At 66.3% G+C, this 14,344-nt stretch overlaps 1 protein-coding gene across 6 annotated transcripts in view; it reads right to left on the minus strand.

Moving 5' to 3' along the window:
- Positions 1 to 14,344, minus strand: part of KIF1A (kinesin family member 1A) — a 95,764-nt gene that overhangs the window by 40,600 nt on the left and 40,820 nt on the right. For 5 of the 6 annotated variants that reach the window (XM_042950809.1, XM_042950808.1, XM_042950813.1 and 2 more), the window contains 11 exons: positions 11,039 to 11,114; positions 9,457 to 9,535; positions 8,953 to 9,095; positions 6,921 to 7,054; positions 4,900 to 4,979; positions 4,528 to 4,603; positions 2,471 to 2,550; positions 2,118 to 2,224; positions 1,304 to 1,387; positions 232 to 412; positions 36 to 108 (listed from right to left, as the gene is read on the minus strand). In XM_042950809.1, the coding sequence (XP_042806743.1) occupies positions 36 to 108; positions 232 to 412; positions 1,304 to 1,387; positions 2,118 to 2,224; positions 2,471 to 2,550; positions 4,528 to 4,603; positions 4,900 to 4,979; positions 6,921 to 7,054; positions 8,953 to 9,095; positions 9,457 to 9,535; positions 11,039 to 11,114 (1,113 nt within the window). Of the gene's footprint in view, positions 1 to 35; positions 109 to 231; positions 413 to 1,303; positions 1,388 to 2,117; positions 2,225 to 2,470; positions 2,551 to 4,527; positions 4,604 to 4,899; positions 4,980 to 6,920; positions 7,055 to 8,952; positions 9,096 to 9,456; positions 9,536 to 9,692; positions 10,077 to 11,038; positions 11,115 to 14,344 lie in introns of those variants that run through there. The other variant, XM_042950811.1, reaches the window with a different exon arrangement.

Genomic DNA, 14,344 nt, shown 5'->3' on the forward strand with positions numbered 1-14,344 from the left:
GCCCAGGCCGGGCCCGGCGGGCGGGCCGCCCTCACCAGCCTCTGCTGCTCCAACAGGTAGGTGGCCTCCTCTCGCTCACGGCGGTACTGGTCCTCCAGCTCCTGGAGCCTGCGGGAGGGGGAGCGGGAGCGGGCGCGGGTGAGCGGGGGAGCGGGCGCGGCGTGGGGGGGGAAGGGGATGGAGCGCGGCAGGGGAAGAGGGGGCGCGGTGACCCGCAACCTCGGGCCTCACCTCTGCTCCATCTCCTGCTTCATGTCGATGCCCTGCTTCTCCAGCAGCTCGCGCTGCGCGAAGGCCCAGTCCACGGGCTCAGCGGGCGTCTCTGCGCAGGGCGTGCGCTCGCGCTCCTGCCGTGCCTGCTCAGGGTGGTTGAACCGGAACACGTGGCTCTTCCCCATGATGATGCGGTTTCCTGGGGGACAGAAGCGAGGCCGGCCATCAGGGGGTAGCCTGTGGCCTTGGGGGTGGCCTCAAGGGGTCAGGGCAGGAAGACGGGAAAAGTGGAGCACGGGCAGGTCCACCAGGCTGGCCCGCCCCAGGGAGGTCCACCAGGAGCCACCCAGGTCTGCTCCGGACCAGCCAGCCACCTACCCTGTGGCCGGGACCTGACTCTCTCCCCAGACCCACCCCCTCACTCCCCCCCGCAACATACAGCAGCCAGGGATGTTTGCAAAACAGTCCTGGGGCTTTCTCCAACGTGCGGTCCTGTGCACAGCCCACACATGTCACCCCCAGGCCAGCCTGGTCTCCTGCCCCCAGGCCCTGGCCCTGGCCACTCCTCCACACCAGTGGGCTGTGTGTGCCCCCACCCTCACCCTGCAGGATGCTGAAGCATGGGCTCACGGGCCCTTCCCCTCAGTACCCGCCTCGATGGAAGCAGGGCAGGGGCCAGGGCCCCCCGTCTGTATGTGCCCAGGGCCAGGGTCCCCCGGTCTGCAGGACCCTCCAGGCAGACACGTCCACCAGGGTTGTAGCACCCACCGTCTTGGACAGTCCTGCCTACAAGGGCTCTTTGGACAGCCTAGTTTCCTTCCGACTTAGGGCCCATGGAGCAGGCTCAGCTCCTCCCACACCAGCCCCTGTCTGCTGGTGAGTCCTCCCTAAAGCCTCCCTCAGCTCCTCCCCCGCCACCTTGGCCAGCCACCCTCATTTAGTCACCCTCACTTGTCCTCCCTGCCCTGGGGTCCAGGTACCAGCAAGGAGACACCGAGCTGAGGCCTATCCTCCTGAGTGTGTGGACCCCAGGCCTAGTCCCGAAACTGCAGGGGAGAAAGAGACACCTGTCTCCAGGCCCTAGCCATACCTGACCGCAGGATGCTGGGCTCCGTGACTTTCTTGCCATTGACATATGTGTCTGCCCCCTCACAGGGTTCCAAGGTCACCACGGCTACATGACAGAGATGGGGAGGGCAGAGAGTGAGGGACTGTCATCCTGAGTGGCCATGTCCTCTGTCCGCATGCAGGGCTCGGCTCAACTGGCTACCCAGGTGTGGCCCGCATCAGGCCTCTCTCATTCCTGCTAGCTGCAAAGCCCGATGGCCGCCAGACAATACATCGTGGGGGCCCTGGAGAAGCCAGAGGAGGGCTGCACCCCATACAACAGATGAGGGTGATGCCCGATGGGGAGGTGCCTTTGTCCCAGAGAACCAGATGGGCACAGACGGGAAACAGTGGCTAGTGTGTCCCCAGGGGTCCCAGGGGTCCCAGAGCCCCCTAGAGCTTTGTGCCCATCCCAAAGAGGAGGGCAGGCTTTGGAGACAGAATTCTGTCCCCAACGCTGCTCAAGGCCATCGCCCTGAGGTGACTGGCAGGCAGGCTGGGGACACGGACAGATGGCCGCGCGCACAGCCAACAGGAGAGTGCGGTGTGAAAATAGTCCTCCAGCCCGGATGGAGGTTCATTCCTCACGGCTCCCCATTCTCCTGCCCACGGAGACCCCCAGACCACTCGCGGCATGGGGAGGGAGCTCCCGCGTCCACAGCCAAGCCCTCAGAACACCGTTGTAATGGAAGGGCTTTGCCGGGATGGACTAAGGAGCGAGGGCTGACCCACAGCCCCGCTCAGGCCTGACGGTCAGTGGCGCCAGGGCAGAGGTGGGGACTGAAGGGCAGAGGTACCTTCGCTGCCGCCCCGGGAGTCGCTCCGGAAGACACAGTGCTCCTCCTTGATGAAGTGCCCACTCAGGACAATGTCCTGCCGCCTCTCCGCATCCTCCCGGCCCACCCTGGGGAGGGGCGGGGGGCCGTCAGCACTGGCAGGACCCAGCGCACCCATGCCGCCACCCGCTGGCCTGCCTGCGCATCCCCACAGGGATGCCCCAAGCGCTGCCCCGCCTGGGAGAGCCACGTAGCTCAGGGTGGCCTTCGGCACTGTCTCCAGCAGCCGGCACGGGGGACAGCAATGCTGCAGCTCATACCCAGGCTTGGCGGCCTCTCTGCCAGGGAGCCTGCCCTGCCCTGACGACCCCCACCTGGTGATCCCGTCCTTGATGTAGTACAGGAGGCACTCGGACATCAGCGGGTCCTCGTTCAGGTTGACGAGATGTGGTGTCTGGGGGGAAAGGAGGGTCACATCTCCTGGGGAGGTGCCAGGGCCCAGCACTGACGCACACCTGACCTGTCTCTCCTCAGGTGCCGGACCGCCACCAGCCTAGGCCTGGCCTCCTGGGGACGCGGTGTCCTCCCGGCCTGGCTCCCGTGAGGAGCCCAGGGAGCTCAGAACCAGGCAGTAGGCGCTTAGGGGAGCTGGGAACCTGGGGGTTCTGAGGGCTGTGGCGGGCCCTCGGATGTGCAGGGTGCGGGCCGGGTCCTGCAGGGCCCATGGCACCAGGCTCTGTGTCTGTGGCTTCACCCTACAAGGGGGCTACAGGCCCTCAATCCAGCTGAAGTGCCCAGGAGCTGAGGTCCCAGTGGATCTGAGAGTCCAGAAGGATTAGGACACTGGCCAGGGAGGGATCTGGCCTGGGGGCTTGGAGCACAGCTTGTAAAGGAAGTCCCTGCTGAGCCACCCAGCTCGGACCCGCTCTCCTGTCCACGGGCCTACCAAAGGTGACCAGCGCCCGCCAGCTGCCCTGCCCTCAGCAGCCTGCCTCCCTCCCAGGGCACTGGGGCCCTAGACATGCTTCCTGAGCTCAGGAACGCCACCCCTGACTGTGTCCCAGGCCAGGGTCCTGCAACATGGTGGAGGCTGGGACAGCTTCCTCGGTTTCCCGCTTGGCACCTTGGAACAAACCGCCTCCACTTTAAGCTATAAATCCCACGATGCACCACCAACGCTCCTGTGCGGGGCTGTGAAGTCCTGGTCATCAGACACTGGGGACAGCGGTCCCCAACCGCCCCCTCCCCCAAGCAAGGGGAACGGTGCTCGCCCTGCAGGGCTGAGTAGGGGGGTCCAGCTGGGACGGGCACTTCCCCAGAGTCCCAGGAATGCTGCCCTTCTCAGAAGGAGGCGTCCTCGGTGGTCCCTAGGGCCATCCTCCCACTCCTGGGCAGTGCCCAGATCCGGGGCCACCAACCAAAGCCACCAGGGTGCCAAGGTAATCCCTCTGCCACCAACCAAAGGCCTCCAGGGTGCCAAGTGTCCCAAGAGCACCTGCTCCCACAGCCCCGGGGTACACCCCACCCTCCGGGAAGGGGCAAGTTTCCCCAGGAAAACTCAAGGCGTCTCCAGAAGGCACATGAAGCAGGGTGTGACCTGCTTCTCAGCCTGCCCCAAGTCCTTGCAAGCACTGCCCACCCCCGCCTCTGAGCCTCAGCACTGCTGCCCCCCCCAGCCTGGAGCACATGAAGGCGGAAGAAGCCCGAGGAGCCTGTCCCTGTCCCCAAGGAGCGGACACCTGGCCGATGCACGCATCACACCAGCATCCACACATCTCTTCCCACAGGGTCCCCGACAGCACCGTGGGGGCTCCATGTGTGTCTGCCTTTGGGCATTGGTGGCACAGAGCACCCGCCGTCCCAGACAGAGCCAGGGTGAGGGGCCAGCCACACGAAGATGCTCCCAGGAAGGCGGGCAGGACCTTCCTCACTAACAAAGTATCGAGGGCAGGGCCCAGAGAGTCCGGAGCTGTGGTCAGAACACACGGCCACCACCTCCTTGGAGGCTCCCCGGCTTAAAACGTAGCTCCTGAGGGCTCGAGGCTCTGGCATTCTTTGGGGTGGGTGGGGGGCCTGGTCCTAGAATTATCAGAGACAACTTCTCCCCAAACGCTCATGCTGTGCCCCACCTGAGCTACTGAGGAGGACAGTGCTCTGGAGGCCCCCCTAGTGACGGGGCCAGGTCCTGTGAGCGAGCTGGGCCCGGGCGGGAGAAGACTTGAGTGCCAGCTGGGATAGCCAGACCTGACTTTGGCTGAGCTCCAAGAGGGTGTCTCCCACACTGGGGAGGTGTGGCTGTGGGCGAGTGTGGCCCCCGGTGCCTGGACCTGTCCCCTCTCCTCCCAGAGGAGCTGACACCTCACAAAGGGCTGTGGGCCGCCCGGCCCTGTCCCAGTCAGGGCTGCACCCCAGAGCTAGAAAGAGCACCTACCTTTTTTGGAGAAAACACACCCAATGTGCCGCCATCCTCCCTCATGGCCACGCCCATCTCGGCCAGCAGTGCTTCCCTGTGGGGACAGCGTCTGGGTCAGCTCGAGCCTCGAGGCCGCAGGACCTGCCTGGCCCCCAACCGACCAGTCGGCCGTGGGCTCTGGCCACACGGCCCAAAGGCGGAGCCCGGGTGGCGTCCCATCCGGTCAGAGAGTTGAGGTGTCCAGTTGGAGGGACTGGTCTCCTGATCAGGGATCAGGTCAGTGGGGCCATTGGTGATGGGGCAAGAGTCACCGGGTGAGAGGGCACGGCCACCGCCAGGAGCGGGGGCCCGGGCTGCAGCGCTGGAGTCCTCGGTTTCCCCGCCACCCACCTCTCCATCCGGATGGCTTCCGTCCGCCGCAGCTTCTCCTCCCAGGTCTCGTTGAGCTCGGCTATGATCTTCTCCGTCTCCTGGGCAGCGGAAAAGAGCAGTGAGGTGAGGGATCTGTGCCAGGAGCGGAGGCCAGGTGGAAGGGCACCGAGACCCCAATCCCCAGTCTGGTCAGGCGGCACAATGCCTGAAAGGTCAGGGTGAAGGGCTGAGGAGCTAACGTGTCCAAGGACACAAGTCTCTCCCGCAGACACAGCCAGACAGTAGAGGAAACGGCAAAATAAACCTGGAGGGAGAGAAACGCACACATACGAGGACACTGAGAGACACATGGGGACCCTGTGAGACACGCAGGACACTGAGAGACAAGCAGGGATGCTGAGAGACACGTGGGGACACTGAGAGATATGCGGGGACCCTGAGAGATACCTGGGACATGGGGAAGCACACAGGGACCCTGAGAGACACATGGGGACCCTGGGAGACACATGGGGACCCTGAGAGACACATGGGGACCCTGGGAGACACGTGGGGACCCTGGGAGACTCGTGGGGACACTGAGAGACACATGGGGACCCTGGGAGACACGTGGGGACACTGGGAGACATGTGGGGACACTGAGAGATATGTGGGACCCTGGGAGACACGTGGGGACACCGAGAGATACCTGGGACACGGGAGACACACAGGGACCCTGGGAGACACGTGGGGACACTGAGAGACACATGGGGACCCTGGGAGACACGTGGGGACACTGAGAGACACGTGGGGACCCTGGGAGACACGTGGGGACACTGAGAGACACAGGGGGACCCTGGGAGACACGCGGGGGCACTGGGAGACACACGGGGACTCTGGGAGACACACGGGGATACTGGGAGACACATGAGGACACTCAGAGACATGTGGGACCCTGGGAGACACGTGGGGACACTGGGAGACACGTGGGGACCCTGGGAGACACGTGGGGACCCTGGGAGACACGTGGGGACCCTGGGAGACACGTGGGGACACTGGGAGACACGTGGGGACACTGAGAGACACGTGGGGACCTGGGAGACACGTGGGGACACTGAGAGACACGTGGGGACCCTGGGAGACACGTGGGGACACTGAGAGACACAGGGGGACCCTGGGAGACACGTGGGGACACTGAGAGACACGTGGGGACACTGGGAGACACGTGGGGACCCTGGGAGACACGTGGGGACCCTGGGAGACACGTGGGGACACTGGGAGACACGTGGGGACACTGAGAGACACGTGGGGACCTGGGAGACACGTGGGGACACTGAGAGACACGTGGGGACCCTGGGAGACACGTGGGGACACTGAGAGACACGGGGGGACCCTGGGAGACACGCGGGGGCACTGGGAGACACATGGGGACACTCAGAGACATGTGGGACCCTGGGAGACACGTGGGGACACTCAGAGACATGCAGGGACACTGAGAGACACATGCGGACACTGAAAAACTGATTCCGAGGCACAGGTGACCCTCAGCCGCTGCCGGGACAGGGGACGAGCACTTCCGACATCCGCACCAGCTCCCGGTTACCTTCCCAGCTGCCCCCCCGGTGGGCAGCCTGTCCCACCCGTGCCCCACGCCAGCCACGGTCCAGCCTCCGTGCTTCTGTCTCCGAGGCCTGGACCCCCCAGCCCCACGCAGCCCGGCACCCCAGTCATCCGCTGACGGAACGCCAATAAACGAAAAGGTAGCCTGCCCGCCGCTGGGCCGCTGCGGGGCAGGGGAACACTCCGAGCAGGTGTGAGCACAGAACCCCCAGGACCCGTGCCTGCCCTGCTCAGCAGGCGGGGACCCCTCGGTGCTGGGCGCCGGTGGGGGCACCGGGGGTGGGGCCCAGACCCTGCACCCATCCGTGCGGCCGCTCCGCCTGCAAGCCGGCCCACCCCGCGCCGTAAGCACGGCCGGGCCGGCAGGAGAGGTCCCGGGCCCGCCCCCGTGCCCCCCCCCCCCCCCCCCCCGGAGGTGGCGTCCCCGCCGGCCGAGCCCTCACCTTCAGCCTTTCGATGGCCTCCTCGCTGCCTGGGGCGAACAGCATGCGCTCGTGCAGGCTGGACACGGAGGCGGCGCGGCTGGACAGGGCCGAGAGCGAGGACGAGGGGCTCATGCCCACCAGGGTGTTGGTCACTGTGGAGAGATTGTCAGGGGCTGGACTCAACTCCGCCCCGCCACGGTTACGGTTATTGTTCTCAAGGTCGGACACGTCTACGGGAGGAAGGGAAGGAGAGGGCGGGCAGACAGACGGGAGGGAGAGAAAAGAGAGACCAAGTTGGGAAAAAGCAAGAGGCAGGTGAAGAGAGGCAGGAAACAGACGCGGCCGGCGGGTGCAGCCTGGGGCCCAGCGCCGCACAAGCACATGCAAGGCTGCCCACCACCGCCCCGCCAGGGCGCAGCCCCCCGAGCCCGCCCACCACCCCGGCACCCGCTCGAGCGCCTCTACCCTCCGCACCTGCCCGGCCCCGAGGCCCGTCTGCTTTCCCTGCGCCTGCTCCCAGGCCGCCCGGCAGCCTCTGTCCGGGAGCGGCCTCCCCGCACCCCCACCCCATCTACCACCCTGTGCTGTCGCTGCCCTGCGGCTTTCCTACGCCCGGGGCCCCGACACCCGTCCTCATCCTCCCTGCCGTGGGCGCCCACCCCTGGCACCCGTCACCCGCCTGGTCGGCCATGCACCCCCCAGCTGCGGGGACTGCGCTGTGCTAACTGTCCAGCCCCACCGGGCACAGGAATCTGCCCCGAGAACACCCTGGAGGAGAGGTGAACTGGGAACCCCCTAGGGAGCACGTTACTCCTGCACCCCGAAGAGCCTGCTCTGGGACCAGGGTCTCCTGGCACTGGGGTGCCCAGAGAGCCCGAGGCCTGGGATTTGAGCTAGGCCACCCCTGGTATGGGAGATGCCCAGAGCCCTCCTGGCAGAAGCAGACACACAGCAGAGCAGCGGCAAACATAGGACAGCACGGGGCGCTGGGGCAACCGAGGGCACCCTGCGGCCCCTGGGTCGGGGAGGCACCAAACCACATGTCCATGCCGCAGGGAGCCAGGCCCAAGGCCAGAAGGGCACACGGGCGCTTCCAGGGGAAGGTGTGTGCGGTGTGGTCTGGGGGAGGCCGGAGCTGGGAGCCAGGGGACAGGCCCCGGGCCTCGGCGGGCCCTCCAGCTCTCCCGGCCCTCCGGTGCTAGCTAACATTCCGAGCTTGCCAGGCCTCTGGCACTGCAGGGCGCTCGGACAGGCCGAGTTCAGTCACTTCCGGCCTGGCAGGGCCTCGACTGCACCAGGCCTCCCTGTGGCCTCAGTTTCCCACACAGACATGGGACTGAACCCGGAACAGGCTCACAAGGCAGCATGGCCTGCATCCACCTAGAGGGTGTCTGCGAACAAGACGGCTGTTGTCCCCAGCCCCTGAAAGAGGGGAAGGCAGAGGAGGGCTGGGCGGGCCCCTCCCCGCCATGCTGCCCTACACCCCGCCGTGCTGCCCTACGCCCCGCCGTGCTGCCCTACGCCCCGCCGAGCAGGGACAGAAGCGGGGATGCGGAGAGCAGTGAGGGGGATACACACATTTGGGTCCTCCGGGCACAGTGTTGGCTATGGGGAGGGGAGGCGTGGGGGAGGAGGAGAGACAGAGAAACAGAAGAACAGGTTTGTCTCCAGAGGGTCTGAGGCACGCCGGTCGCAGGCCGGGCATCCGACAGGGTGGCGGGGGTCTTCGGGGGACGCACGGAGACCGCTGCAACCCCCCGCGCCACGGCATGCCCATGTGGCTTCCGGGAAAAACGTCCGTGGCCTGCCTGGGCCAGCTCCAAACCCAAACCATGCAGTCCACCGGGGTCGAGGACAGAAACCCCAGCCTCCCGCCAGGGGGGGCCTCGCACGGGGACTCAGAGCAGGGCTAGGATTCCGGTGGCAAGGCCACAAAGGCCGCCTGACCGGTCCCGGCCGGGCCGCAGCCAGCGAGCGGGTGGCCGTCCCAAGGAGGGAGGCCACTCTGGCCCGGCTGCCCTGCCCAGGACAGGCGGGCACAGACACTCACTGTCGGTGATGTCCCCGAGGCCCTGGGCGTACAGCAGGTCCCGCAGCCGGGTCACCTCGTCCTTCAGCTCACGGATCAGCTTGTTGTTGGGGTCCTCGTTGATGACGGCGTTACAGCGTATCTGTTTGGCCCGGTCGGCGTACCTGGACGGCCAAGGGAACTGTGGGCTGTGCCCGTGCCGGGCAGGCCCGAGGGCACCCGGAGCCCTGCCCGGGGCAGAGCCGCGGTGGGGAGGGCCTCAGTAGCGGGGACCCAGGGGCTGCGACACAGGGCAGGGGCTCATGCCCCTTGGAGTCAGTGGGGCCACTGGCCAGAGACCCACAGGGGGCATCACCTAACCCTGCCCCCTTTCGGGGGAACTGAGTCCCCAGGAGGAGCAGGGACAGGGTGGTATCTTCTCCCCGTGGCGGGGCCTTCGCGTCGGGGCCTGTGGTCCCGGGGACGAGCAAGCAAGTCCAATTGCCGGGGTGGGGGGGACGGGGCCCACCTCCCTGGAGAACACACCTCAGCGTGCTCAGAGTCTCGTCGTAGTTGATGTCTGCAGGGCTCAGGGCCGCCACCATCGCCGTCCTGGAGTTCCCGCCTGCGGGAAGAAGGCCAGGTCGCGGGGGTCCTCCCCCCACCCTCCTGCCCCTCCCCGCCTGCATGTACACCTGGGGAGGCCAAGGCTCAGAGAGGTAAACTGCGTCACGGGCCAACTGTGGGAACGGGGGGTCTGACTTCATCACCGCAGCGGGTACCTCGGTCATTTTTCTCCTGCAGAGTGCTTTGCTCGAATTTGGGTTTATTTCACAACCACCAGTCTTCCCTCCCCACACTGAAGAGAGGAGCATTTCCTCTCACGGTCAGGATAATTTCTTGAGAGAGTCAACGTTCATTTCAATTCAACTCCAGGTGCAATGATTTCTTTCACTTCTATCTTCCTCATTTGGAATATTTTTCTCGGTATTTAAGGTCAGATTCCCAGCCCGGGGCAGCGCGGAGCCCGGCATCAGGTAACACACCGCGCGAGGAAATGGATGTTCGGCTTCAGTTCAGACGCCGAAGGATCACTCGCAGGCTCCGAGCGGAGCGGGGGCTGGGCCGTCGGCGCGGTCGGGTCAGCGGCCCGGGCAGCCCTTGGGACGGCTGCCTGTCCGTGCTCAGGGTTGGGACCGATGGCCTCTCCTTTGTGACCTCAGGGACGTGTGTCCCGGGAGTCATGTGCCCAGGGTGTGGCCCCCACACAAACTGTGAGGCGACAGCCTAAAGGGCTCGGGCGCCTGGCTGGGCTGTGGGGGGCTCCCCCTGTCCCGACCCTGGGGCCGGCCCCCGCCCTGTGGCAAAGGCCTCCTTCCTGGCCTCGGGTGAAGAAACGCATTCCCGGCACATACCATCCGCTCTCGGTGGGGTTCACCCGCCTCCCGGAGCGCCCAGGTGGCGCCCATCGCTAGTCTGAGCTGAGGAACAGCCAGACTGCTTCCGGGGTGCAGGGTCAGCCAGCCGGGGCCCCCACACCACAGCCGTGGAGCTGAGGAAGGCTGTAGATCCCAGCTGCCTACGTTCATCGGGTCAGCCCGTGACTCAGTGTACCTTCCTGGGTGTCGGCCTCCCGAGCCGTAAACATAGCCAGGGAGGACCCCCACGGTTGTTTTCGGGTGCGAAGGGATGGGGACTGGGAACGTTTCAGTCTCCATCTCCCTGTCTGTCTCTCGGTGGCTCAGGACTCAGGGAGAAGGCGTGACGTGTGGCACCTGCCAAAAGCCCGGCAAGCAAGCAGGGCTCCCCAGAATCGCGGAGTCCCCGCGAGGGCGGGGGGTGGGGAGACGTGGTCCGGGTGTCACAGGCCTAAAGCGGGAGCAGCGGCACAGGCGTGTGTCCGGTGGCCCCGCGGGCCATGCTGCGTCCCCGCACTCGCTTCCCTCGGCCCTTCGCCGGCCACCAGCCCGGGCCCTCCGGAAGGATCCCCCAGGTCTGCCTCAACCTCAGCCCAGAAAGGGTGAGGGGCCTCCCGGTGGTTGGACGCCCCTCCCCAGGAGGGAGGGCAGGACGGAGGCCCAGGGTGGGAGTCAGAGCCCGGGGGATAGGCGACCCCGAGAGTCCTCACCTAGGTTTTCCCGGAGCAGCCAGGTCAGCACGGAATCTCTGTAGGGAATGAAATCGGTCTTCTTCTTTTTCTTGTTCTGTGGGGGAGGAACATTCGAGGTGAAGCCTGAGCCCGCCAGAAGGGAAGGGAGCTGGAAGGGCAAAGCACGGGGTCTGTGGGTGGGTCCCCCAAACCGAAGGCTGGTGTGGAAGGCGGGGCCTCTCCCCACCGGAACCCCAGGGTGCTGCCCCCGGGCGCCTGCGCTCAGGGCTGGGAGCAGACTTGCTGGCACATCCCTCGGGTTCCTCCCTCGTCTGTCCCGTCGCGCGTCTGGGCCACGCAGCCCGACACGGCCGCGTGTCCCGCCTCTGCTCCGTCAGAAGGGCCGGTCTGAGCCCACCGCCCCCTCCTCGGGCCCCACCGTCAGTCCCGCTGACTAAACAGCAAAGGCCCCGCTGCTTTACGTGACAACGCGGGCCTCCGCCCACGCCCGTCGCTCACGTGTCTCCCTCGCTGAACTCACCTTCCCTCCCCTGCCCTGCAGTCCAGGGCACAGGCCCCTCCTTCGGTAGCCGCTCCTGCCCCCGCCCCCCGGCCCCAGGACGAAGCGTCCTCCACGCCCTCGCCTACTCCCGTGCCTCGTTCTTCCTCCATCACGGCAGATGGAGGACATTCGGAACCCGGACTCCGGCCGCGCGACGGCCGCTGGGCACCGCGCCCCGTGGGCACGGCTTACGGGCTGACCGAGGGAGACCGCTGACCGCTCCCCGGGGACGCCGCTGATGGGACGAGGGAGTCCACTGGCCGAGGGCACCCGGTCACTTCCCACCGTCTCCTCGTTCGTGCACACAGTTGCTTGAAGGTATTTGTTGAGCCCCTGCAGAGGCCACCGGACACGGCCCTGTCCCCCGGAGCCCTCCCGGGAGACAGACGCGCACAGGCGCCACCACGAGGGCTGTGCCTTTTCTCTAGACACAGGCTCCTCCGTCGCTGTTCTTCGGGCTGCTTTCCAAGAGGCGCTCCCCTAGATCTCAGAGGGCTCCTGGGGCGCCGGGGCGGCTCGGTCGGTTAGGCGTCCGACTTCGGCTCGGGTCGCCATCTCACGGCTCCTGAGTTCGAGCCCCGCGTCGGGCTCCGTGCCGACAGCTCGGGGCCCGGAGCTGCTCCGGACTCTGTGTCTCCCTCTCTCTCCGCGCCTCCCCTGCTCAAGCTCTGTGTCTCTTTCCCTCAAAACTAAGTAAGCGTGAAAAAATCGTTTGTAGCTGTGGAAGCCCTTGAGGCGCGCGATCGGAGCCCGCAGAAAGGCCGCGCTGGCTTCGCCGAGGGCGGCTCTGAGGGCCCATCTCACGGCAGCTCGTCGGCACCCGGGGCCTTTCGTTCTCCTTCGAAACGCGACGGATGAAGACTGCGTCTCTACCTCGTTTCCGGTTATTTAATTCCCGAGGCCGAATCCCCGGCCACGTCCGTCACATTCCTCGTCTCCACGGTAGACGCCCTCTGGTCGCACGGGCCCGTCGGCGAGGACCCCCGCAGCCGCCGGGGTGCCTCGCGGATGAGCTCACGGCCCCTCGCCCCTCCCTCCCTCCCTCGGCGCGACTCGTCGCGCGGCCCGTGACGCGGCTCCTCGTGTCGGCCCTTCCGTCGCTCCCAGGCCCTCACCCCAGCCCCGCGGACTTCCGCGCGTAGCTCGGCACCATCCCTCACGCAGTCTCCGCCGCTCCCCGTGCGCCTCCCCAGACAGCCTCCCACAGCTGCCCCCGCGCCCCGCCACCCCTCGCGCAGCCCTGTGGCTGAGCGTTCCCCACGCGGTCCCGAGGCCGCTCCTCACGAGCCTCGTCACACTGCCTCACGTGGTGCCACCACGTCCACATCCGGCTCCTCACGATTCCTCACGGCTCCTCACACGGTTCCTCTCCGTCCTCCACGCGGTTCCCCACGCTTCCCCACGGCCTCCCACACGGTTCCCCGGAGCTCCTCGCGCCTCCGGCCGCCGCCCGCCCGCAGTCGCAGTCGCGCGGTCGCTCACGCTGTCCACCCGGCTCCCGCCCGGCTCCTCACGGTTCTTTCGCGGCGTCTCACGCGTCGCTCCCCGCTCGATACGCCTCCTCACGCGGGTTCCCCGCACAACTCCCCACACGGACGCCCAGAGGCTGCCCACGCGGTGCCTCTCGCAGACCGCCGCCCCTCAGCAGCCCTCCACGCAGCCCCTCAGAGATCCCTCACGCCACCCCCACGCTCTTTCACACCAAGTCCCGCAGCGGCTCACGCGGTCCACGGACCGTTTCTCGCAATTCTCCACATGCGTTCGCAGGCGGTTCCCACAGATTTCCCGACACGGCATGTCCGACCCCCAGCACGATTCCCCCCGCGGTTCCTCACGGTTCCTCCCGCGGTTCTTCACACGGTTCCTCCCGCGGTTCCTCACACGGTTCCTCACGGTTCCTCCTACGGTCCCTCACACGGTTCCTCACGCAGTTCCTCACGGTTCCTCCCGCGGTTCCTCACGGTTCCTCCCGCGGTTCCTCCCGCGGTTCCTCCTACAGTTCTTCACGCGGTTCCTCCCGCGGTTCTTCACATGGTTCCTCACGGTTCCTCCCGCAGTTCTTCACACGGTTCCTCCCGCGGTTCCTCATGGTTCCTCCCACAGTTCCTCACGGTTCCTCCCGCGGTTCCTCCCGCGGTTCCTCCTACAGTTCTTCACGCGGTTCCTCCCGCGGTTCTTCACATGGTTCCTCACGGTTCCTCCCGCGGTTCCTCATGCGGTTCCTCCCGCGGTTCCTCACACGGTTCCTCACGGTTCCTCCTACGGTTCCTCACACGGTTCCTCACGCAGTTCCTCATATGGTTCCTCCTGCGGTTCCTCACACAGTTCCTCGTGCAGTTCCTCACAGTTCCTCCCACGGTTCCTCCCGCGGTTCCTCCCGCGGTTCCTCATGGTTCTTCCCGCAGTTCCTCCCACAGTTCCTCACGGTTCCTCCTGCAGTTCCTCACACGTTTCCTCACGGGGTTCCTCACACGGTTCCTCACACGGTTCCTCACACGGTTCCTCCCGCGGTTCTTCACACGGTTCTTCCTGCGGTTCCTCACGTGGTTCCTCACGGTTCCTCATGGTTCCTCCCACAGTTCCTCACGGTTCCTCCTGCAGTTCCTCACACGTTTCCTCACGTTTCCTCACGGGGTTCCTCACACGGTTCCTCACACGGTTCCTCACACGGTTCCTCCCGCGGTTCTTCACACGGTTCTTCCTGCGGTTCCTCACGTGGTTCCTCACGGTTCCTCATGGTTCCTCCCACAGTTCCTCACGGTTCCTCCTGCAGTTCCTCACAC

Source organism: Panthera leo, chromosome C1, assembly GCF_018350215.1.
Source record: "Panthera leo isolate Ple1 chromosome C1, P.leo_Ple1_pat1.1, whole genome shotgun sequence".
Lineage (NCBI taxonomy): Eukaryota > Metazoa > Chordata > Mammalia > Carnivora > Felidae > Panthera > Panthera leo.